The sequence below is a fragment of the Bolinopsis microptera genome, chromosome 13, assembly GCF_026151205.1.
Source record: "Bolinopsis microptera isolate Bmic1 chromosome 13, MBARI_Bmic_1.0, whole genome shotgun sequence".
In the NCBI taxonomy this organism is placed as follows: Eukaryota; Metazoa; Ctenophora; class Tentaculata; order Lobata; family Bolinopsidae; genus Bolinopsis; species Bolinopsis microptera.
The window spans coordinates 5,995,267-6,021,268 of NC_087084.1; the positions used below are offsets into that span (position 1 = coordinate 5,995,267).

The 26,002-nt window shown below is 38.9% G+C and overlaps 2 protein-coding genes across 3 annotated transcripts in view; one reads left to right on the forward strand and one right to left on the reverse strand.

Moving 5' to 3' along the window:
- The first annotated feature begins 12,969 nt into the window (after positions 1 to 12,969).
- Positions 12,970 to 26,002, forward strand: part of LOC134824892 (uncharacterized) — a 90,509-nt gene continuing 77,476 nt past the window's right edge. The window contains exons 1-14 of one of the 2 annotated variants that reach the window (XM_063836893.1): positions 12,970 to 13,060; positions 13,366 to 13,433; positions 13,613 to 13,704; positions 13,905 to 13,961; positions 14,339 to 14,479; positions 15,243 to 15,375; positions 15,553 to 15,673; positions 15,972 to 16,078; positions 16,392 to 16,437; positions 16,589 to 16,662; positions 16,991 to 17,119; positions 18,203 to 18,338; positions 18,441 to 18,505; positions 18,775 to 18,907. In XM_063836893.1, coding sequence (XP_063692963.1) covers positions 12,985 to 13,060; positions 13,366 to 13,433; positions 13,613 to 13,704; positions 13,905 to 13,961; positions 14,339 to 14,479; positions 15,243 to 15,375; positions 15,553 to 15,673; positions 15,972 to 16,078; positions 16,392 to 16,437; positions 16,589 to 16,662; positions 16,991 to 17,119; positions 18,203 to 18,338; positions 18,441 to 18,505; positions 18,775 to 18,907 — 1,378 coding nt within the window. In that variant the 5' untranslated portion in view covers positions 12,970 to 12,984. The remainder of the gene's footprint in view (positions 13,061 to 13,365; positions 13,434 to 13,612; positions 13,705 to 13,904; positions 13,962 to 14,338; positions 14,480 to 15,242; positions 15,376 to 15,552; positions 15,674 to 15,971; positions 16,079 to 16,391; positions 16,438 to 16,588; positions 16,663 to 16,990; positions 17,120 to 18,202; positions 18,339 to 18,440; positions 18,506 to 18,774; positions 18,908 to 26,002) is intronic. The other variant, XM_063836894.1, reaches the window with a different exon arrangement.
- Positions 18,995 to 24,124, reverse strand: LOC134825131 (G-protein coupled receptor GRL101-like). The gene is made up of 5 exons (XM_063837272.1): positions 23,936 to 24,124; positions 23,345 to 23,779; positions 22,988 to 23,228; positions 22,722 to 22,864; positions 18,995 to 22,570 (listed from the first exon to the last, which is right to left on the reverse strand). The coding sequence occupies exons 1-5, from the start codon at positions 24,057 to 24,059 to the stop codon at positions 19,149 to 19,151; spliced, it is 4,365 nt and encodes a 1,454-aa protein (XP_063693342.1). The 5' UTR covers positions 24,060 to 24,124; the 3' UTR covers positions 18,995 to 19,148.

Genomic DNA, 26,002 nt, shown 5'->3' on the forward strand with positions numbered 1-26,002 from the left:
ATATATCAAAACGACCACAACCATGATGGTTCAAAACTTGACCTCATTTTCATTTTGATTGTAAATTTTGATTCATATCATTTATTCATCGTTTTGTCATCCAACAACATATTTTAATGATCGAAATATATATAAATATATATACTTTCCACATTGATCCACCAAGTCGACCATTGTTAACCAAAAAGGACTGAAGATTATCGAATGCAAAAAGATATATAAGATCCCTCGTCTCAAACACATTTTTGTTGAATGGTTGACAACATGGAATCGGAATCTACGACCAATGTTCTTAAATTCCATTTTTAGAACAAGAAAGGAATGATGTCGACGAAAGATAATGACATCTTTGCTGGATGTAGTCCGAATGGTTCGACTTCGATTGCAATGCCGTCACCACCGACCCACCGTGTGCAGTTTCAAACAAATTAGCTCATTTTATACTCAAACGTTCCTAAAGGTGGTGATGAAATGGCAGAGAATTATTGATAGATTCAAACTCGAATATTTCTATATAACAGTCAACATCTACCATAGCCCAGACCCTTACCTTTACGAGAAAAAACATTTTGACTTGCTTCCTTTTATTTGCATGCCACTTGATCAAAACAGATTTCAACGACCGATCAGAGATGGATTTCTTTTACAAATAGTGCAGTAACGCACACGCACTAGCAAAACGTTGAATTTGTAGCCAGGCTTGTAATGTATAACGTCGGTAAATCTTCTTCGTGTGGGGTTGACAGTATACCACAAATTATCGAATTTCACGACCATTAAAGAAGCTAGAGCTTTGAAACCATCGTAATTGTGGTCATTTTGATGGTTCCTTTGACATTTGACCCTCTGGCTCTACTCAACCCTTCTATTGCTAAAGGTGGTGACGGCATGGCACATATTTTATTTATAGATAGATCCAGACTCGAAGTCGAACCATGTTCTGTGTCCAACAAAAAAGTCGTTAGCCTTCATTTTATTAGTTCTAAGTACGGAATTTTAGATCATTGGTCTTAAATTAAATCCCATGCCTCGTACTTCATTTTGAAATGCTCCAGTCATGTGTTCGAGACGAGAGATCTGTCCTTTTTGTCAGCAATGTCGTCATGTTATGATACTGATAGATTTGTCTTGGGATGTCAACCATTTTTGGGGGCTGGGATCTCAAAGGCTTGGCAACAGTTGGAAACTGATAATCTGGAATCTGGATGAATGAATGGGAAATAATGCCCATAAAATATCTTGCAAGGGTACATTATAAAAATGCACTATCCCTGTAGACGACGTTGTAAACAGGTAAACAATAAAAGCTTTACTGGGCGGCGATCAGCCTGTCATTCTGCCTAATCTCTATTCGGTTTGTTTATGAACATGATAGCCTGAGGTCCCCCGTCCCAAGGTAATAAAAGCTGAAAAATGTAAACGTATAATTATTGTGGTCATTTTAATATTAGTCTGACTCCCCTTTGACTGCAGCTCTAGGACCCTTCTAAAGCAAGTTTTGCACCAATTTTTGACTAAGCCGCCTGGAGGAAAGTTACTTCGGACAGTCAAGCCCATTACTTCATTTTTTCGTTGTCATTGTAACGTATTGGGACTTGGTGCAAAAAAACTTCGCAGAATTGAAAGCTTGTATAATTTGCATATTTTCGGTTGATTCTAAATCAACGACCGTTCTCTTTGATGGAGTACAGTTATGAGATTTGTGAATGATATAGATTGTTGAAGTGAATTGGAGCATGCAAACTTAAGTTCGTGACACTTATCAATATTTAGTTTAAGGTTCTGAGTGTGAACGGGATAGCTAGCACTTTAGCGTGGTAAACGTTATTTATTAGGTATAGTTAAGGTATAAGTTGCCAGAGTTCGTTAAAAGTGAATATTATAGTTGACACAATCGGGCAACATAAATTTCATTGATGCGTACAGACTAAAATAGAGAGTCTATATTTAATTCATTGCATTGAAGTTTCTGACTAAATATCAATATTTTTATTTGGAATTTACAATTCATGTTTTGATCGGATGAGGGCGGGATTAGCAGCTGCAGCATGGCGAAACCGCACCGAATACTATCAAAATAGCTCACTCGACGTCATTGAATATACTTCACTCGAAGTAAAATATTGGTGCTTGACCTCTACCAGTGCCAACCGTGAGGAACACTATTTGAACCACGCTCCAGTTTCCATGTTGTCTCTCTGTCTACAGTCTAGTACGTTCTACATCCCAAATCATCAGCCACCCCTGTGATATCATCAGTCACCCTTAGTCTTACAAGTACTGGGAAGGAGTCGAGTGGAATAAATTGCCGTAATCTTATGAGCACAAGCCAGTATAAAAACGTCCACAAACAACGAGAACTCCACAATTCACCATTTGACAAGATGGCAAACATACTTCTTTTCACTGCTCTGCTCATCCTCTCCGTTGAGGCTCACGAGGAATGTGTTTTCAGCGACAAGAACATCAACTGGAAGGTTGATTATCTCTACAACGAATGTCTAGATGAGGGTTTCCGAAGCTCGATAGGAGGATGCCCCACAACTGGCGATGATTCTGGTCTCTCAAAAAGGGAAATCAAAAGATGCAGGAACATTGAAGAAGACTTGATGGTCTGCGAATGGGGCTGCTCCGTGAACGGTGACTGGGGTGAATTTGGAGAGTGGACTGAGTGTTCTGCTGCTTGCGGTGGAGGTACCCAAACTCACAAACGATCCTGTGATGATCCCGCTCCAGTAAATGGTGGTGCATCATGTGACGGAGAGGAAGAAGAGACAAGAGTCTGTAATGTTGACCCCTGTCCTCCTCGGCTACCTTCCTGGCCTCAAGACTTCATGTGGAGCAGTGCTGGAGTTCCAGACGGTTATACTTGCATGAGAGTCCTTGAGTTTGCTGAATCCAAAGAACACACATGGGAGGATAACTTCTTTTGCTGGAAGAATGGACTTGCTGATCCTGGTCTTAGATGGTCGATGGCCGGTGAGATTGCAGGGCAGAAGTGCGTACAGATCACAGAAGCAGCTGATCCGGATACATGGACTGATAACTACATCTGCCTCCCTCTGGATTCCCCTTACGACCTTAAATGGAACTCTGCTGGTCCTTTGGAGGGTTTGGAGTGTATCCAATGGCTGGAAACTTCTGATCCTGACACTTGGGATGACAATTATCTTTGTCACGAAAAATTGGAGGGCCCTGACGTTACTGCATTTCTTCCCTCTTGGCCTGATGAGTTCAAATGGAGCAATGCTGGAGTTCCTGACGGTTACACTTGCATGAGAGTCCTTGAGTTTGCTGAATCCAAAGAACACACATGGGAGGATAACTTCTTTTGCTGGAAGAATGGACTTGCTGATCCTGGTCTTAGATGGTCGATGGCCGGTGAGATTGCAGGGCAGAAGTGCGTGCAGATCACAGAAGCAGCTGACCCTGATACATGGACTGATAACTACATCTGCCTCCCTCTGGATTCCCCTTACGACCTTAAATGGAACTCTGCTGGTCCTTTGGAGGGTTTGGAATGTATCCAATGGCTGGAGACGTCTGATCCGGACACTTGGGATGACAACTACCTCTGTCATACATGGTGGCACCAGGACCCCTCTTTGACGACCGTAAATGGTGGATGGAGTCAGTTTGGCAAATGGTCGGAGTGCTCGGCATCTTGCGATGGTGGAATTCAGTCTCGAAAAAGGTTCTGTGAAAATCCCTCTCCATTACACGGCGGATCAGGTTGTGAGGGAGATGATCAAGAAACCCAAGCTTGCAACACTAAACCATGTCCTCCTCGGCTACCTTCCTGGCCTGAAGACTTCAAATGGAGCAGTGCTGGAGTTCCTGACGGTTACACTTGCATGAGAGTCCTTGAGTTTGCTGAGTCCAAAGAACACACGTGGGAAGATAACTTCTTTTGTTGGAAGAATGGACTTGCTGATCCTGGTCTAAGATGGTCGATGGCCGGTGAGATCGAAGGGCAGAAGTGCGTGCAGATCACAGAAGCAGCTGACCCTGATACATGGACTGACAACTACATCTGTCTCCCTACAGCCGCCCCCTACGACCTCAAGTGGAGTTCTGCCGGCCCTATCGAAGGTCTGGATTGCATCCAGTGGCTGGAAACTTCTGATCCCGACACTTGGGATGACAACTATCTCTGTCACGAGACAGCGGTAGGTCCTGAAGTATCTGTACATCTACCTTCCTGGCCTGAAGACTTCAAATGGAGCAGTGCTGGAGTTCCTGACGGTTACACTTGCATGAGAGTCCTTGAGTTTGCTGAGTCCAAAGAACACACATGGGAGGATAACTACTTCTGCTGGATGGATGGTATGCCTGATCCTGGTCTTAGATGGTCGATGGCCGGTGAGATTGCAGGGCAGAAGTGCGTACAGATCACAGAAGCAGCTGATCCTGATACATGGACTGATAACTACATATGTCTTCCTCTGGACACCCCTTACGACTTCAAGTGGAGTTCTGCTGGTCCTTTGGAGGGTTTGGAGTGTATCCAATGGCTGGAAACTTCTGATCCAGACACATGGGATGACAACTATCTTTGTTTAAAGAAAATGGACTTCTAGATTAAAATTTATTTTATTGAGGGATAAATTTAGTTTGATATGAATTTGATAGGCCGCACAAATGCAAATATTTAAACAAAGTGGGACTTTTGAACTAACAATGCTTAAAGGACAGAATTTCTTAGAACAATTGTTTTATGTTGCTTGTTATTGTTTATATAACTATAACTATTAAATTAAAATTCGACGAATTTATTTGTTGCATTAACTAAATAAAAATAAATATGTGGTTTAAAATTCTCAAACCAAGAAATTTTTAAAATTTTACTCGTGCCCATGGAACATTGATTGACGATGTCAACCCATTGAGATCGTTTGATGCGAAGCAGAGCAACGATCGTCGATTAGGCTATCCACTCCGATAATCGTAACCGATAATTATCTCCGATAATTCGTTAAAAAAAGTTATCTGTTTATCTAGATAAAACATATTTTTATCGGTATAAAAATTCACTAGATATTACCGAAAATACTGCCACAATACCGTAAAATTGTAAAGAAATATTAGTGTTTTTTGCCTTCCCAAGTAATCCAAGAAACAGTCTCAAACGTCCTCTAGTATGATAGAAGAGGTAGTTTACTTAGATGTGAGCTTAAGAGGTTTATTTACATTTGTATACCTATGGAACTGTAGAACTGTATGAACTGTAGAAATCCAGATAAGATTATTGACATTGTTCTCTTGAGGGTGCTGGCGTTTTACCTTACAACCATTCTGGAGACAGGAACGAGCATGTTACTGTTAACAAGAGTCAAAAATACCGGCAGGGCACTCAATTGAATTCCGTAAGTGTTCTGGGCGTGAAACATTGTCTTCAGGAGAAGGAATCTGTTGCTCCAAGTTATCGACAGGATAAGAAAACGGTTCACTGAATCACTTTAAATGCTTTGCTGTTTCGAGGAGAATTGGTATTTGGTGCACTACTGTTCTCAGGAGAAGGAAACCCTTGGTCTACTGTTTTGAAGAGAACTATTGCGTTACTGTTCTCAGGAGAAGAAAACCGATGGTCTACTGTTTTGAAGAGAACTAGTGCGTTACTGTTCTCAGGAGAAGGAAACCAGTGGTCTACTGTTTGAAGAGAACTAGTGCGTTACTGTTCGCAGGAGAAGGAAACCAGTGGTCTACTGTTTTGAAGAGAACTATTGCGTTACTGTTCTTAGGAGAAGAAAACCGTTGGTCTACTGTTTTGAAGAAAACTGGTGCACTTCTGCTCCCCGGAGAAGAAAACTGATGCTCTAATATTTTCAAAAGAAAGGAAATGGTACTTTAGCAAGATTACTGGTAAACAGTAATAAAAGTCGACAATTAGTTTTTGCGAAATTTGGAAAACATTTTGGCTTTGGCCTTCAGCAGAAAAATTATCGGTTTTATCGGTTTTATCTAGATAAAACCTAAATCTTTATCTGTTTATCTAGATAAAAGATTTCATACCGATAATGGATAGCCTATCGTCGATCGATCGTTCGATGCGAAGCAAGAATGCAAGTTTATAGTTTAATTTGTGCCATGCTGCGGGTCGAAGCGGCAAAATCCTCCAAATGGAACATAATTGGGGTCGGGATAACTCAATTTTCGGCTTTAAAATCGACTTTTAAAATTTCATACTTTTTCATAAAAATAAGCCTTATATCGAAACACCTTCATTCTCCAACATCCAACCTGATCCCACCCCACCTCCTTCCCTGTACGGTTTTTTCTTTTATTACTGGGCCGCGCTCAGCCTGTCATTATTCCGCCTAATCTTGATTGACGATGTCAATCCGTCGAGATCGTTGCTGCAAAGCAGAGCAACGATCGACGACTTTTTGCTTCGATTGACGACTTTTTGCTACGATGCGAAGCAAAAATGCTAGTTTGCGCGGCGCGTTGAAGCGGCGAAGTCCTCCAAGCCTAATCTTTATAATTATGAACACGATAGCCTGCATGAGGTAGGCGGTGCACGATAAAAATAAACTTGCTCGGATTTTCAAAATTTTTGTACCATCGTTTTCTAGAGACTGTGAGAATTTTCACAGTACCAAATTTATTATACCTTTTTGGAATGATCAGTGAGTTTCTCCTAGGTGCCATATTTGATGGTGCGCGGCTTTTGGAGCAAAATTAGGTGTAAAAGTCGCGTAATTTGACGAAATTCGTTGATTTTTGTCGTATTATTCTGTCATATCTTCGGTTTCTGAACATGAATCATGCTGAAAATTTGTCAAAATCTTCCAATCATACTTAACTACCGAACCTAATTTAGTTGGGAGAGATTGGCCTTGATTAAGAGGTCTAAAAATGACAAAATAGGTATAAATTCGTTGATAACTCAAATTCTGACCATCGAAATTGCTCAAACTAAATTAGGTTCAGTAGAACATAAGTGTTTACGTAAGCTGACCAAATTTCAACAAAATTGTTATATGGGAAGTATTATAACTTTTCGATTGTTTCCAAAATAATGTGCTGGCCGAAATAAGAGCTAAAAAACCATTCAATGGTCAGCGCGCGCGTCTTATTATCGATGGCGCACTGCCTACATGAGGTCCCGGTCCAGGTAACTTTTATTTATACTAGTTGAGTGTGTTCCATAACCTAGCACCCTGCCTAAACGTTCGGTACTCCTGGACCTATGTGGCAAGCCTGCTCCCTGAACAAAAAAAAACTTTTATTTAACTCAATATCAAAATAATTTTACCAAAAATTAAAAATAAAATATATAAATATACAAGATAATTAGAATAAAATTTGGAATTGAACAACGGCCAGTTAGTGCAGTTGGTTAGAACGCCAGCCTTACAATCGTTAGGTTGCGAGTTCGAATCCCACTGTCTGCCTGGTCGTGGGTTGAGCGTCGTCGACGTTCTGCTAAGGATCGTAAGTGGTCTATGCAGCCCCCCGTCTACTCAGCCGAATACTCGAGAAATCGGGTGTGAGGGTTAAATGAGGAGTTACTGGGCCGCGCTCAGCCTGTCATTTCGCCTAATCTCTATTGTTAATGAACATAATATAATAGCCTGGGGTCCCCAAGTAAATGAGGAGCTGCACATTGCAGCAAAGTCTCGGGCAAAGAAAGTATGGTACACACTACCTTAACCGTCACTGGCCAAATAAATCCTTAGGCTTTCTGCAATTGGCTGGTTGCACTTGTGTAACAATGTGGCTGTTGGAATACACCGAAGTAAAATAAGTGTAACTTGATAAAAAAGAACAACATAATAAACAACAAATTGACGAATGTTACTCGCCTAAATTTCTTCGAAGTAACGCGCGCCGCTTTTTTTCGAAATGGTCCGCGAATGCAAGTGCTACGAAGAAGCGCGCGCCAAAATAGTCCAGTAATAATGGTCAAACAAAAAATACTTCCCAAAATAGACACAAATAGAATAAATTCTTTTAAAGTGTATACTGTACAGGGTTTTATATCGGGCGCTATTTTTATTTTGGAAGGGAGCGGAGTTTGTTAAAAGGACGCTTTAGGGAATCTCTGTTCATGTGATTTAGAAAAGAATTAATGGGTGATCTGATATACTCGTTAAATATTTACGAGTCCAACTCGGCGCGCGTCCTGGGAGGTTATAAACCTACAAGAAAGAAACTTTTTTATATATTCTTATTTGCTCTAAGCAGAGCCCTCTCACTTGAAGTAGCGCGCAGTACGCGTAGACACATGGCTATGTGAATATTTTTATATATAAGGTTTCCGATGGTCTAGTCGTAGAGTGTGCGAAGATCTGTCCAATATCTTGACTCACGCTGCAACCCCTTTTGATCGCGCGCCTACCGGCCGACGTGTAGCAACCAATAATAGAGAAAAGTTATGTTTTACTTTGATCAGACAATTTGTGGCGGAAATAGTTATAAAGAGGGTAAGTGTGGAATGTATGCATGATGCATGAAGCTCATCTTGATCAATGGAATTCGAACCCTGAACCTATTGCGCAGGAGGGAAAAATTTTAACCACTAGGCCACCTAGCCTCAAATATTGAGCTGTATTTAATTTTTATTTTACAATAGGGCATAAAACGGGCAGAATTGAGACTCTTACCAGGTTATTATTATATTAAGGATCATGTGAACCATACAGCTTTCCCCACACATAACACTTTTTCTTATAAAGGCCAGGTAAAACAACTATCAGAAGGGCACTGCATGAATCACAATAAACTTTCGAACATGATATGCAAGCACTGTTCTACTAACGACGAGGAGCCACTCAATCTACTTTTGGCTCCTCATCGTTAGTTTAAGATATTATTAACACATCATACAAATTGGTGCAATGAGCTCCTACTCTTCCTTTATAGTCCTTACACGTTTAACAGGCATGTGTCAATGATGATTTTTTGTTAGTCGGCTGACATCTTGGGTTGTACTGGATGTAACAAGTTTATTATCGGATGTCTACGTATATTTATTATGATATAATTATTCATTGTGATGGCAATAAAATTTAAATTTTGTTTTACTTTAAAAAAAAAAAATTTGTTTTACTCAAGATAGGTTGGCTTTCACCACTCCTTAGTATGTACCCCAATCATTTCCCATCTAGCCTCCGCGATTCTCTCAGTCATTGATCTTACTTTAAACCGTTTATAAACTTGTATAAATACAAGTTCTCGTTACTGTCTAAGATGTTTTCTCTGAAGGATGTCTAGAGCTTTCTTAGGGGGCCGTCCAGTAGCTACAGTAATGATTTGATTTGAAACTTGTACAAAATAGAAAGTATACACATGTACAGCAAATCGAACAAAGATAGTGCTGACGACACTAATATATTTGTTGCAGCCGACTCAAAGGATAAGGTATATGACATGGCTAACAAAATACTGCAGGCTGTTAATAAGTACATGATAGTAAACCTACTACACATTAATGTAAAAAAGTGCTGTTACATGTACTTCTCTTCAAATAAACGTAACAATAATGAATTAGACGCTGATATAGATAGCTATTACCTATCCATGAATAAAAAGGTAATCAAGCGTGTTAGTCAAACTAAATTCCTTGGAGTAATTATTGATGACAAATTAAGTTGGAAACCACACATACAATCTCTTAACAAAAAACTAAGCAGTGCTTGTGGACGTATCTACCGTATTAAGAAATGCTTACCAGAATCACTATATAAACAAATTTACCATTCTCTCTTTGAATCACATCTCAGTTTTGCTATTTCTGTCTGGGGAGGTATTCCTAATATCCAGTTAAAACCACTATTTATTACCCAGAAGAAATGTATAAGAATTCTATTCGGAGACCATAAAAGGTATGTAGACAAATTCAAAACATGTGCTAGAGTTAGACCGTTTGGCTCCCAACGTTTGGGTTGCGATTTTTATGTTAAGGAGTCTACCAAACCTCTATTTGCAAAACATAAATTACTAGCTGTAGAGAACCTATATAGACTACGTTGCCTAATGGAATTTTTTTAAGATAATTAAGACAAGAGTACCAATTTCAATGTTCTCTTTGTTCACCATATCTCATAGGAAAGACAATATGTTAATCACACCTTCTCCAACTAAACAATTCATCTATAAATCAGCGTGGCTGTGGAATGAGTTTTGTAAAATTGGCTCATTTAATTTTAATTCCTCTTGTTCTTCTGTTAAGAATAAATTACAAAAGTCATTGATGAATGCCCAAAACAGGTATGGTGCTGAATGGAATGACAAAAATTTCACTGAATTCTAAGTTAAACACAATATAATCCAGGTATCGGCAGGCGCTGCCGCCAAACGTCATTATCATGGATATACTTCTTTATTTTCAGCAGCTAGTATGTTAGCGCGCATAACAAGGCGCGCTAGCATTTTACCGCCATTCTAGGTTTCACTGATTTCTGGGCCACAATACACAATATGTCCAATCTGATTCTAATTGTTGCTCCTAATCTGATAATTCTAATGACAGTGACTGCTCCCTATTAACAAACCGACCAACATTTTCGGTCAAACCCTAAAATTACTAATACCAAATTCAAACCCCACATATGCGTGTATAGTCTCCAAATCTTCTCTTATCTCTGCTCTCGGACTTTGTTCTTTTGAATAGAACTGTTTGTATACTTTAACAAATAGTGATTTTAACTTTGAGATAAACTGCTATATTATTATATTTTTGTACCAATGTTCACCTAACTTAACGTCTCTCGCTGACACCATCACCCGGCAACCAATTTTAAAGTAAAATTTATTAACTGTCTGACTACAGACTGGCGGTTAACGTTCCCCGTATAGTAGCTCAACGGAGGGGGTAATCAGGGCACGTGTTAATGAAAAATGTACGTGTCCTTCCACAATCCCTTCTGTTGGGTCACACGTTATTGGGAACTGAGATCGCTATCGTGTAACTAGAAGCAGTATATGCAAAGTAACTTTGGTGATAGGTGATAGGCAATATGAAAATACACATCTTACTTTAACTTTATCCCGTCACCCATGGACTTATTAATTAACAGCTGGTGTTGGTGTCATCGTTTGTCGTACTCAAAACGTTTCGCGGTTGCGAATGCCGGCCCATCGAGGAAAATCTTTTTACTTTGTATTTTAACCATTATAAAGTATGATTAGTCGGATATAGTACTGAGTTCAAACAGTCCCCGAAACGAAAAAGCGAACATTTGATTTTTGTTTCGGCGACTGAATCGTTGATGGGCCGGCAAATATTTGTTGTCGAGTAGTGTTGAATACTCATATTAACATGATTATTGATTTAATTTAGGAATTGTATATAACTATCATTGACCAAGTTTAATTGTTAATGAGAATGCACCCCAGCACTGGGCGCGCGTGGCGGCTTTGATGTTAGCGGCTACAAGCTTGAAGCTAGGCAGCTGCAGAAAAGGCGCCGCGCGCGTTCACAGTTCAGCGTACGGCTTTTCGTTTTTGATTTTACAAATGACAAAGCAACTTTTAATGATTATTAATGGAATTATCGGATATTTATAATTCAATATGTATTGATTCTTCTGTGGAAAATAAAAATTGTATTTTACTAGTACTATAAAATTGGCCAATATGTATAAATGCTAAAAATCGTGGGTCAGTGAAACAAGTAAAGAGGACAACTTTCAGAACAGGATTTTTTTGACCGCCCAAAGTCTCTATGACATCACCTTCACCTAGTAATAAAATGATGAAATGTGATAAGTGTGAAACAATAAAATAATAATGTGTGTATTATTTAATATAATTGTCTCTCAAATACAGACAATGTCCAAAAACTCTTAAGATACTCCTACATATACTGATCGGTGTCCAAGAGACATGAATTACTTCATGGTGGCTTCTTAACACGGCTACAGACCTTCCCATTACGGATGTAGTGGTCGATATGAGTCTGTTTAGCCCTCTTCTTCTTCAGTTCAGTTACCAGGTTCTTCCTTGCTGCACGCTCTTCACTGGATCTATCAGGACAAATCCATACATCTATGTGTGCCTCAGCTAGCCTCAGTCTCCCTGTTTTCATCAAAATCTGATGAACTGCTGTTGAGCTTGGGACGGTGATCTTGACTGGTCAGATCGTTGTACCTGGCCTCTTCCAGCCGACTCTTGTTGCTTTGAAATGACATTTCCCCATCTCCTCAAATACTGCGGTTACCAGAGCTGGAAGCTGTTCTTCATCCTCTTTTTTCAGCCCAAACACTATCTGATTCTTGCTCCTGTCCTCCCCTGCAGCCACACTCTTCATCGCATTCTTCAGAATTTTACTGTTGCAGACCTTACCACTTGTGCTGTTCTTTTGTACAGCTGCACTGTAGCCTGATCACCTTGTCCTTGTCTGCTAGCGCTGCCGTCTTGAGGCACTCAATGATTTCCATCATAGTGCTCATCTGCCTACTCTGCCACCGTACAAGGTCTGCTCCTTCAATAACCCAGTCTGCCATATACCTTTTATAAGTAGACGGAGCCATTAATACTTCTTTGTCCATATCTTCATGAATGTCGACGTCGTCTATTTTCAGTTCTTTTGCCATCGTAGTGAACCATCTATCAATACAGCCCTCTGCATCTTCCTTTTTCTTCATAATTGAAATCCTTGATTTTCTTCTGAGATCGGGTCAAATTCAGATCATCCTCCATGGTGTACTTGTATAGTAATGTACAAGTACACACAAAGGCTAACTATGCAGTAGCAGCAAACTGAACTTATCGTTAAGTTAAAAAAGATAAGAGAGCTCGATAATTGCAACGTAAGCTTCACTGACTACACACTGGACAGATGTTACATAGTACTATGTGTATTTAAATCACCACCAAATGCAATATTGGTTATAATAAATCGCATTTCTTGCCAAACATGAGCTAATTAAGATAATTAAGATAAGATAATCGGTTTACCAAGTGTACTCTGCATGGTATAAAGGAGTTTTACTGTATTCATGATTGTGAATTTATTTCAATATTTTTTAGGGTAGAATGAAGTTGATGGTGTTATTGGTTCTGTTAGGTTCCACTAGGTCAAATTATGTGGAAATGTGCTGCACATTCACAGGTATGTTGTCATTATCGCTAATATATTATATACAACTTGATGTTATATTTCTGATAATGATGTTTAAAAACTGAGACGTAGAAATGGACTCTCACAACTGAGACGTAGAATGGACTCTCACATTCAAAATGTATTCCATCTTTAATACATACACTGTAGCAGTTGTACAATTCTGTTTTAATGATGAATGCAGTTTTTCTTTCATCCTTCAAAAGGCGAATTCCTTCTGCACATTTTATCTAACCTTAACATTTCTACTTACATTTCAAGTGAACTATCATAAAATGGCATAAAATATTTTTCAGCTGCACTGCAGAAAGACATTGCAACGATTTCCACCATGTTTGATTCTGTTGACCATACGCTTGTAATGGTAATTCAAATGATTCTGGTTTAAGATTGATTCTGATCAGAGCAAAGCTATATCGAGAATTATCATAATTTTTATTGTACACAGTGGATAAATTGAGAGAATGTATAAGATTATGTGTGTAGAATGCAAATAATCATGTGTTTGAAATAACAATAATAATTAGTTTCTCCTAATGACAGGGGTGCAGTGTTAAGCAGACTTCTAAATGTGCTTGTTTTGAAAATACGTGGGGCTGTCAAAAGGTTACTGTTACTCAGCTGCAACCAGAAAGGTAAAGTTGTACAACCACAAACAGTTGTACAACCACAAGTTCTACACGCCTGAAATGAAAACACGACTGTCACATGTACTACATTATTCACCTTTCACCGTTACTGATACAATGTAACTTTACTTACTACATTGTAGGGAAAATTGATCGTGCAACCGGGCAAAATTCTTGTTAAAAAATTAATTAACATTTTGTTCCAGGTTTACCTTTGAAGTTGAAAATGGAAGTCCTGCTAGCATTTTCGATAATGTGATGAGGTAATGTTATGTGATTTGTTTTGTTCGTAATGATTTAACTACATTGTTTTTATTCTCATAGCATAGTCGACCTATTAAAAGTATTATATGATAACTTTCCTTATTAATATTGAAAACAAATTCCAATGGGTCCACACTGTGTATGAAGTTAGATCTTTATGTAGCGGACATGACAAGGACAAAAGTCAAACGCGGTATGTGCAGAATCACGAATATTCCCATTCTCCACGACAAATCTCAAATATCTCAGTTTTCCGCAACAAATAATGGCTAATAATGATAGATCTGTGCCATTACCAATTGTTTTCTTTGATTTCTACCGTTAAATAAATTCCAATTTTAATCCGTACAAAATTACCTTCACACCATGTTTCCAGGGAGTTGCACCGACCCTCACGACCGCAGGAAAAAGAGACGCTTCACACTTACTTTTGTGAGGGTACTGTGGGGACACCTTACGTCTGGTCCCTTGTAACTAGTGGCCTCACCACCTGGAGCAACAAGAAATGGTGTTTTAGGTAGGAATGTGGTGTTTTAGGTAGGAATGTGGTGTTTTAGGTAGGAATGTGGTGTTTTAGGTAGGAATGTGGTGTTTTAGGTAGGAATGTGGTGTTTTAGGTAGGAATGTGGTGTTTTAGGTAGGAATGTGGTGTTTTAGATAGGAATGTGGTGTTTTAGGTAGGAATGTGGTGTTTTAGGTAGGAATGTGGTGTTTTAGGTAGGAATGTGGTGTTTTAGGTAGGAATGTGGTGTTTTAGGTAGGAATGTGGTGTTTTAGGTAGGAATGTGGTGTTTTAGGTAGGAATGTGGTGTTTTAGGTAGGAATGTGGTGTTTTAGGTAGGAATGTGGTGTTTTAGGTAGGAATGTGGTGTTTTAGGTAGGAATGTGGTGTTTTAGGTAGGAATGTGGTGTTTTAGGTAGGAATGTGGTGTTTTAGGTAGGAATGTGGTGTTTTAGGTAGGAATGTGGTGTTTTAGGTAGGAATGTGGTGTTTTAGGTAGGAATGTGGTGTTTTAGGTAGGAATGTGGTGTTTTAGGTAGGAATGTGGTGTTTTAGATAGGAATGTGTTGTTTTAGATAGGAATGGGTTTACGAGGGACTGTGTTTAATTCAGTCAAAATAAACACATTATATGTTTACAAATTATAAACTAGAAAGCAAATTAAATGGTCTGAAAATTAAACAATAAAGCTCAAATGTACATGATAATAATGTAACTGATTTATGATCTTAATTAATTAATTGAATAATTAATCAATTAATCAAACCATATGTCCCAGCAAGGAGAACAAGCACGAATTACGTGTAAAACACAACATGGTTATAAGCGTGTCTGCTTTCAACTCTGCTCTCAAACATGCTATCCACAACTTTAACCTGGAGCCGGAAGTTGTATATCAAGAGGAGTTCATGGTTAGTTGAAGATTAAACTTAGCTTTAATCTGAGGAGATTGTTGAAACTTCTTAAAATATTCTCAAAGTTTCAAAGTTCATAAATGAAATTACAAAAATATCAACACCCGAAATTTCACTTTTATTCAGGACCACCTTCTCGTTTTTACAATTAAATAAATAATGAAATTATGGCAGGATGATATAATTAGTGTGGACATCACAACTACAAGCGACCTTGCCTTTAACAAATTGTCTGATAAGCTGAAGACTTTGTTCAAAGAGGTCCACGCCAATTACAAACCTTATGCTCCATCAGGTGACTTGTTATCTTAAAATTGATGATTTCGTTTTTGTTGCAAGTGTTCGGCTAGAAAACAGCTAGGAGTATGAATTTTTAATGTAAAAATTGAATTATTTTACAGCATTTTCTTGTCTTGATTCCTATTTTGTTATCAGACACATAGAATATAGATAAGAGTTTTGCAATATTATTTACTTAACAAGACGTGTATAATCAAATCAACAACAAAAAACATAATGATGTAATCATTATGTATAGTAAGATCATCACAAATATTCATAAAAATATCTGAATAATTTAAATTGCACCCCAGATAAGTTTCAACTACAGATGGAGGAGGTGGTAATGGCATTTGAGAACTTCAAGTGTCGAACCTACGACTACAGGGACTGCTTGAAAATACTGAAACTTTACCAAGAGGTTTAATTAGTATCCCAATTTAGTACCGTAATTTATTATCCTAATATATAATTATCCTAATCATCACGTCCTCCCACATATCCTTTTATGATTGACTCTTTTCCACTATACTATTGCTGATTAGTGTATGCTTCAAGTGCAGGATTTTGGTTGATATTTCAAATTATTACAATGTCTCTTAAAATTACATCATAATCATATTATATTTAAGAATTTTACAAAGTTCTCAAATTTTAATAGTGCTGGATTAACCCGTTTATTCCCCATTCTCAAAATGTGCACTGTTCCCCTCCCACTAACAACTAATTTTCAGGGATCAGCCCCGAAAACTCTATTCCATCTTTCTGCCGATCTACAAGGTAACTCCTAATTTACATTTTTCAGTCACATAAAAATGGTTATTATCTTATGACTCGTAATCAAAAATGTGTGCTGCTGTAAAATATGATGTGATGATAACTGATTAACTACAGACAAATTGGGTCTAATTAACAATTATTATGTTATCAGATTTATTCATGACAGTAACTAGCACACCTGCTGTTCTGCTCGTCTACACTCCCAGTCACTACGATGAAACTCAGGTATAGTATATACACTGGTTACCATGACAACTACATTGGTTACCATGACAACTACACTGATTACCACGACAACTACACTGGTTACCATGACAACTACACTGGTTACCATGACAACTACATTGGTTACCACGACAACTACATTGGTAACTACCATGACAACTACACTCGTTACCATGGCAACTACACTGGTTACCTTGACAACTACCCTGGTAACCAATACCATGACAACTACTCTAGTTACCATGGAAACTACACTGGTTACCTTGACAACTACCCTGGTAACCAATACCACGACAACTACTCTGGTTACCATGACAACTTCACCCAGGAATTGTGTGTTTATCTGGATTCCTCCCTTGGACAAAGCACAATAGGAGAGTACTCAGTGGCTATGATGAGTGAAACTAAGCAATATAAAGCTGGGGTTTACTACATTCTCTATCCTAACAGTATAAAGGTTAGTTTTACTTAGTTTCAGTTATATTACATCAGAAATAAGTAGATTATTTTGTGTAAACCATCTCAGAAGTCTGATCATGTGAATAGTAAGTTTGGGTATAATTGAACATATTATTGAAATTTCAAATAATTTTGTAGCAATGGACCATTTTCGTTACCTGTGTATTGTGCTCTGCCAATTGCATAACTTGTTTTGATTGAATGTATCATTTTATAATTTATAAAACTGTAAATCATGCATGCATGTCTGATATCAATAAATTATTAAAAAAAAACGTATGTCCTAAAAATCAAAATACCGATTTTTTTCTGCACGCCCCTTTACTTTCAACTAAGTACACGGTAAATTGGGGTTTCTCTATGCATTGTAAACTTACCTTGGCCTTTGTCTCAAATATGTAACCTCTATGCAACATTTGGTTTGTATTTACTATTACACACTGTATCATCTTGGGCGCAATTCTTGTGTAATCTTTGTAGTTTTCCTACATGTGCTATCGATTATAACTTTTACGGTCTAATCGCACCGCCTGTACCAGACTATGATAAGCCCGCTATCGTGACCTCTGCACCGTTTAGGTACCCTAATATATGTTAGATTGTTCGTTACTGCCATGTTAATTTTGTGTGGTAACATGGTTTCTGCGGTCTGCCGGATGATTGATATTGAAGGCTTAATAATAGGAAACTAATCGATTCCATTAATCGGTCACAGTTGTTCGAATAAATAACGGTAACGCGCGGTAACAAATGTTTGAACAAAGTCAAATTTGTTATCCAATAAACCGCGCCGCGCGCACGGTACGCATTATTGTTCGTACAATTGACTGTCACCTCGTCCCTTATCCGACGATCATATGAAATTTATAATTTGCTTTTCCTTGTTACACGAATTTCTAATACACATTTCTAATTTCTAATACTTATCAGAAAATTTGGGCATTTCCATCGCTGCTTGCTATAACAAATAGGTATGTGCCACACAATGCAACATACTTACTTAATTTCTCTGGCATTGTGCCATGTAAATTGAATATCTGACTACTTTCAGTTTCATTATTATTACCTAGTTACATACCAGGAATGCAAGGAGGAAGTGTATCGATGTCTGAGTAAGAAATTTGGCGTCTATCTCCCTCCGGCAGCAGAGAATGCGCACAGAGCTGTTCCTGTTGTTTTTGGGGAGCAGTTCATCGATGAAGAAAACCATCATAGAGGTAACTTGTTGTTGCGCTGGTGTGTTTTCAGCTTTTCGACAGTCTGGATCTTGTGTGGAGACGGGAGTGTAACAATGAAATATACTAATGAGAGCTTTTCAGGTAATTTGAACAAAGCCTGGTTTTTCGAGCCACCAAAAGAGCTGAAGATGATCTACGACATCAAGGTTTTTATTGTACTTTCATCTGAATCTGTTCCTGGAGAAAAATGACTATAAAAATGTTTGCCCAAAAGTTTCAGCTGGACGGTTTTTTTAATGGTTCCTGGGACTATGAACAACACATTCCTGTAGACAAACCTTTGTTACGAATTTGTTCACAGATTGACCCATAAACAGCAATTCTTGCCCTAACTATTAAATGACATTCTAAATTACGAATAACGCCTATTTGGTTTTAAATAAAAATTGAATTTAACAATTCTCTTCATTTTTAGACGTTACTACAAGCGTCAGATTATGAACCAGTCCTGAAAAGTGACACAACATCATTACGGGTGTTAGACGAATCGGGGTATTACTCCTCAATCAGTGACAAACGCGGTCATTTCATTTTGTTCGTCTTCAGATGTAAGTCCCAATTTTACTTTTTTTAAACTTGTTTATTTCATTTTTAACCAGCGTTACATGTAATTGGAAACTATTTGCTAATATTTTAGAATTGGAAATTGAATTTATTTTCAGATGATAGAAATATCATTTATAACTTACCAACACGAATAATGTAATCTTTAAAACCTGTTTAAAATTGACAACTTCCAAAGCAACGTTGTCTGTGCACTTCTTTGAGAAATAAGATCAGAATGTTCCATTAGAGCATTTTTGAGTCCTCTTCGTCGCCACTATGAAGCATGAAACTTTTCCTATTTGAAATAGAGGGTCTTTTATCCCTTGTTTCCAACTCAGTGGTTTCAACATTCCTTGTTAGAAATGAAGTCCTTGTTAGAAATGAAAGTCTATTAGTTCTTGCTTCAGTCACTATGTTGACATATCCTGAATTCCTTAGAAATACAGTTATATCTTTTATCTTTCTTTGGAAAAATTTTCTGAAAAAGTCATCGTAAATGAGAGGATTGGAGACGGAGTTAAAGGGTAGGACTGTCATTGCGAAGTAAACATACCATTTAGAAGCATCGATAGCCTTCAGGTTGTGGAGGCCACTGATAACAATAAATGGTACCCAACACAGAAAATCTGTCACAATAATCATTGAAATTCTCTGCTGGAGCTTTTGGTTTTGTTTTAAAGTGTTTCGGTTGCGACCTTGCCCAACCTTCTTGGAGTATTTCCTCCGAGAGACGTTTAAGACTATATATGAAACTGTTATGATGATGAAACATATAAGGTTAACCGCAAGCATTAGCCACACTACCACATCTCCTTTACGATCTGTGATTCCAGCTCCAGTATCTGAATCCTGCCTGCTTCTCCGAGCATCGTCACTCCGAACAAAGTACTTGAACAAACAGACCCCGTCATTACCGTAAAAATGGACTGGGTATCTACTGAGAAGTCCATACTGATTGCTGAACATTCCGTTCACTTTCTCTCCTATTTCCTTCCACGTTATTTCTGTAGTAATATTGCTTGTATTGTAGTAAGCCTGAAGAACCTTGACATGTTTCACTTTATTTGGAAAACCCAAGAACAGTTTATACTCTGGATCATAAAACATGGCCTGAACAAAGTAGTCCTCAAGGGAATGTATCAGAGGTGTTACAGCCACAGCTAGTGAAGCTAACGAGATCCCCAACACTAAAATACCAGCGTAAATACTTGGTTTCCTATCAAGGTGACTGTTAGGCAGAGTCATGGACCTCCGGAATATCCCAGCCATTCTGACCACACTCAAGGTAGTCATAGCGAACAGAGATACTTGTGAACCCACAGTACTTATAATCCCTAACACGGAGCAAGCGGTCCCGGTTAACCACTCAGCTTGCTTCCCACAGTACTCATTTCCGAATATAATGCTGTCGTAGATAGACAACCCTATCAAGTATACACCGATAAGGAAATCACCACAACCTATCAGACCAACAAGTGCTTTATTGTACATAACGAGTGTACTGCTGGTTTTAGTTCTTAGCTCCAGAAGTGAGAGTATCTCCTTGTACACTGTCACTCCGTTCAGGAGAGCTGCTAAAATCCCCATAAACCAGCAAATAAACTTCAGTATCCAGTGATCAAGGATTTGCTTTCCACAAGTTAGATTACACTCGTCAGATAAATCAAAGCAGTCGTAGATACCATCACATTTCTGAGATAAAGATATGAGGTGTTCCTTGATACCGGGCTTATTCTCCGTGTTCTGGCACACCATATGGTTGGAACAGTTCCGCTCGTCTGACATGTCCCCACAATCATCAACCAGGTCACAGACCTTGCTGTACTGAACACATCTGCTGTTCTCACATTGGAAGTAGTTGTTGTCGTATTGCCCGGTCTGATCCATTGTGACAAAGGTTAAGTACGTGTTGTTAGCGAGTGTGTAGATCCGGTCAGGGAACTGACCCGGACATGAAGCAGAGTTTAGGGGGGTATTTGGGAGAGGACAGGTTGAGTTTAAGCACAGGTCCATACAACTCAAGAACACGTAATACTCGCCAAACAGGCGGCTACAGTCAACTTTGGAGGTTGGGATTTTGAGTTTCGTGGTAACACCAAAAACATCACCAGATTTGAATTCCTTAATGTGGCACACCGCATCATCGGGTACTTCTTCTGATTTGCATAAATCTCTCACTGAATTATTCCCCATCACCACCGTTGTGTTGATGTTTGGAAAATCTCGTGATGTGGTACACACCACATTTTCATTAGCGCAGGAATTCAGTCCGTCACACAAGTGATCAAACTCTACAAACCTCCCCTCCCCAGAACACATAAACACGTCCTGACACGTGTTATTTCCCAGTAAAACTCTATAAGTTCCCAGATCTCCTCTTCCACAGAACCTCCAGTGATCACTGTTCAGTTCATCTTCACCATTCGTACAATCAGTCTGATTATCCAATATCCACGAGACAGGTATTTCTAGATGCTTCTCCAAATTGAAAGTCCGGGTACACTGAAAATACCCAGCTGTGGTCCGGCTACAAATATCACGTGACTCATCACTGCCATCAGTGCAGTCCCTCACCCCATCACACAGTTTGTGTTTGTGGACCACACATTCTGTTGTCTCTGACGGTGAGACACACTCACTGTCCAACCCATCATCACACAGATTAACTGGACCGGTTATCAGGGCGCTGTCACAAACCACGTATTTAGATACAGTAGACATGAAACCGTTTATAAAGCAAAACCCACCCACTCTGGTGGGGTCCGTGCAGTTTGTTTGATCCTCAAAATGATAACAGTAAGGATACTGGTTAGTGTTAGTCAGATCAAATACACCGCACCTGGTGTAGTTTAGAATGGGAACGCTCCTGTTCATTCCAGCCATAGCTTTACGCCAGTAATGCAGACAAGTGGGTTGAATGGTGTTAGTGGTGTTGTTAGTGGTGTTGTTAGTGGTGTTGTTAATAATACCACAGTCCCTTTCATCCTCATTGTAATAACAAGTCTCATTGTCACCCCACCCGTCGCATATCCAGGGTAGGGGCACATACCCTCCGGAGCAGTTCACTCCGTACGAGTATCCGTTACAGTGACTCTCGTCTTCGCAGTGTGGTGAATCACACTTGTCGTCACACTCGGTGGATGTGTTACTGCCGGTAGTGATCCCGGCGACGCACTCCTGGTCACACTCCACGAAACGCACTTCTTCATTTGTGGTGCTGAAATATCCCCCACAGAGAAAAGTGGAGTTTGTTGTTATTTTGGTGGTGAACCCACATGCCTGGTAAACGTGTGGGTCACTGTTACACACAGTGGATACTGTGGAGAGCACGTGACTTTGAGTGGAACTGTCAAATACATCATCTTGTTCATAATAAACATTAGAATGAGCACACTTGTGATAGTACTGTCCAGTACTTTCATTGTAACACAAGTGCTTCAAGAATCCCCCAACATTAGTGATGGTACAAGTTTTACTGTAGTCCCGACATTCCGGACAGGAACAATGGTCGGGGGTGTGCCCGCACATTCCATCAGCGCTACAACACGGATTATCTCCATCAGGGTCACACCCCAGAGACTTGAAGCCGGAGGTTGGATTGGGGTTCTGGACAGAAGTTTCCCCTGCGCACTTTTTGTCTTCTTTCCAATCTTTTGAGTTTTCCCCTGGTCAATAACATATGTATGAGGGAGAACAAAAAATGTCCGAACTAAAGTTGCACGAGACAATGATTTAAAGTAAAGCCAACAAGAGTTTCACTTCAAAACATAATTGAGCAAAAACTTAATAAGCTTAATTAACTTAATTAACTCATACCTGTCTGATTGTAGCAACGGAGCCAAACACTATCCTTGTACTGACAGTTGTGTCGTGTGATCCTAGTGTCACACATAGATATGTCCGTGTCATTCTTCTTACAGCTTACAGCATCCATGATAAGTTGATTATAGAACCATGATCTGAGAAATACTATGTATTTAAACCGTGGAATCTTGTGTTAAACCGTTTAAAAACAAATGTATGAATGTTCCAACACCAAAGTGATAAAAAGCAAGTTAAATTCACATTGATATGCAACTTACTCGGGAACATATTCAATGTTTTTCGGAGAACTTCCCCATTTGGCAAAGAATTGTCCGAGAGAGCGACAAAACAGTTGAGCTGAAAGCCAGCTAAACCCGTCCTTACAAACAGTTCCATTCTTCTGCTCTCCGCTTCGCTTGTCAACAACCGTTACAATTAGAAGACCATCGCTTTTATTTTCTATTTCCTTTCCGCTCACCATGTTGACAAGAGTTGCTCCATGGAATTTCCAAACATGCTCTGAAATAAATAGTCGTGTTATAAATTTGTAGTGGAAAATTCACCATTCCAACATCAATGTGTAGTTTTCTCCTCCCATTTAACTGCAATGAATGACCAAGATTTTTCAAACTTACCGATGTAAAAGGAATCAGACGCTGTGTCATACTCATGTAAAAACGCTATCTTCGTAACATCTCGTGCCCAAAAAGTGTTCCAGTTATCAGTGTAGTCAGGATCATCACACGTTTCCAAGGAAACTGTCATATCCACAACCTGCTCGCCGTTACAATACAAAATGGTCCTATATCCTCGTTTTTCTATTGCCCATTTCTTATCTACTTCCACAGGTAGACCTATCAGATTCGTGTAGCTTCCACAGCCTAACAGTGAATACTGTATAGTTGATGTGAACCAGATGCCAATACCTCCTGCCATCCTGCCTTCCTCGTTAAAATAGACAATAAGGGTTTTCTCATCACTATCTGCAGTGCTGTTGGTTCTAAGGTGCAGGTAAGAAGTCTCCAGGTCAACATAGACGTCGTTGTCACGGACAACAGGATTCCACAACCCTGTTGATGCGTTTTTCAATAATCTTAATGAAGTATACATTTATAATTATCAGTAAGTTCTAAGTATGATTAGAAAGGTCAAGGAGTGTGTTGCAAAGAACGCCAAGTCTCTCATCCCTCCTAAAAAAGCAAAAACGAATAAAATGTTCAACAAACCTAATTGTGTTTCACTTTCATTGTCGGCAGTAATATTTCCAGATTTTGACTGCTTTGAAGTCTGACTGTTTCCTTGTGGGCAAACAATCAGGAGAATAAGGAATGCTCCAGTCTGCAACTTCATTTTCTGATGCTCCTCCTTTTAGTTCCACTTTTTTAGTCGAGAGCGTTATTAGATGAATTCCTACTAAAGAAATCGTAATGGTTATATTACAGCACAAATTTCACAAATTATACCGCCAATACCGCAAAGCAAATCAAACAAAACAAATAAATTGCCACATTTGCCTCAATGTTTCTTCCTACTTGTGCCTCTGTAATTACATCATACAAATCTCATACTTGAGCTTCGAAGCAGCATTGCCATGTTAGTGGCTATAAAACAACTCTTTGTATTGTTCCCGGTGCAATTCAACTAGTGAGAACTGAAATCTCTCGTCATATGAGCCGAAAGCTTGTTAATGCTTCAGTAACGCCAGTATTCAAACAACAATTGCTGGCAGCATAAAATACAGCATGACTACCATTAGCAAGGTACAAAATTCACAAAAATTATGAAGTCGATATCGCTCACAAACTCAAATTAATCTTTATCAGCTGTGCTCCTCTGAGTATATTAACGACTATAATTTATGCACTGAAAAAAAGAAGCTTTGAATGTTGTATGAGGGCTACAAAAGAAGCCACATTACAGTTACAGAAGGTGTCCTATGAGGCTTAAATGACGATGTGTGAACTATTGTTTTAATATTGAGATAAAGGACAAATGTTTGCTATCGTTATCTTTTCAGGATTTAGAGGACATGATGTTCGATTGTACTTTCATTGGCTTATATATCGTAGCACGCGAGCTTGTTATCCCAACCATATAATGCTTATGCGATCCGATATCGTATAGCAACACTCAACAGTTATATGAGTATAACCAGTGCGTGAGTGCGTGCCATGGGATCACGAAAGTTCCCGTATTGATCCCGGTACAATTCAACCAGCGAGAACTAAAATCTCCTGTCATATATGAACCGAAAGCTTGTTAACGCTTCAGTGACTTCAGTATTCAAACAACAGATAGTTACCAGCATAAAATACAGCATGACTACCATTAGCAAGATACTGATACAAAATTCACAACAATTATGAAGTCGATATCACTCACAAATTCAAATTAACTAGATCAGGCGATCAGCTGTGCTCCTCCCGGTATTTTATATAAATACCTCCCGGTATTTTAACGACCATTATTTATGCTCACCTGCTCCTCCTCCGTCACGACACAACAGACCAATTTGTAGTCATATTTGGATATATTAGGTGACGCAAAAACAGCATAACAATAGTTTTCACTTATGCTAAAGTTTCACGTCATCAGGTTTGATTTTAATTGGGATGCGAGGTGGTCTCCAGTGCGAGACAATATGTGTTCAGCTTGTTGGAGCCCACTTTCAGTGAAAACCGCCCCAATCATTGCCATGTTTTCTGGTATAAAAGGAATCATGTCAATTATTTTGACGGAGTCTTTAGAAATTCTGTAGAATGTAGACATATTAGGATGCAGTGAAACTATCGGACTACGATGCTACCCCATGTAATCCTAAATTTAGCCACAATGCTTACCACCTCTCAGAGTAAGGGGTCGTTCACAAATTACATAATCACTTTTCGACCCCGCCCCCTCCCCTCAGTCATTAAGTTATATGTGAACGACCCCTAAGGAGTTAGGAGTAAGATAACAGTTCTAGGGCGGGATCAAACAAATTAGCAAACTATCGTAATAATAAATCTCTCATTAGTTCATTTCACTTGCGACACTCGACGGTCGTGATATGTTAGCCGAACTCAAGATAATATTATAATATGAAAGTAAATCTAGCTAGACAAATCTAGAAACTATTTCCATAATTTTAGGTATTCCATCCAGCATCACAGCGTGAAACACTGATCTTTGTAAAGCTCTACAAATCAATAACTATTATTATCAAGAATTCGTACATAAACTGTATGGTATTCGAGCTTTTCATCTAGAAGTGAAACACATTCTTCTTAATATTAGAGTATTAAGATATCATG

Coding starts and splice junctions, on each gene's coding strand:
- LOC134825131 (XM_063837272.1), bottom strand. CDS start 24,059: ATGAAGTTGCAGACTGGAGCATTCCTTATTCTCCTGATTGTTTGCCCA. Junction 22,865..22,987: donor AACATTGAATATGTTCCCGA/GTAAGTTGCATA, acceptor AGTATTTCTCAG/ATCATGGTTCTATAATCAAC. Junction 22,571..22,721: donor CCGTTGCTACAATCAGACAG/GTATGAGTTAAT, acceptor GTTATTGACCAG/GGGAAAACTCAAAAGATTGG.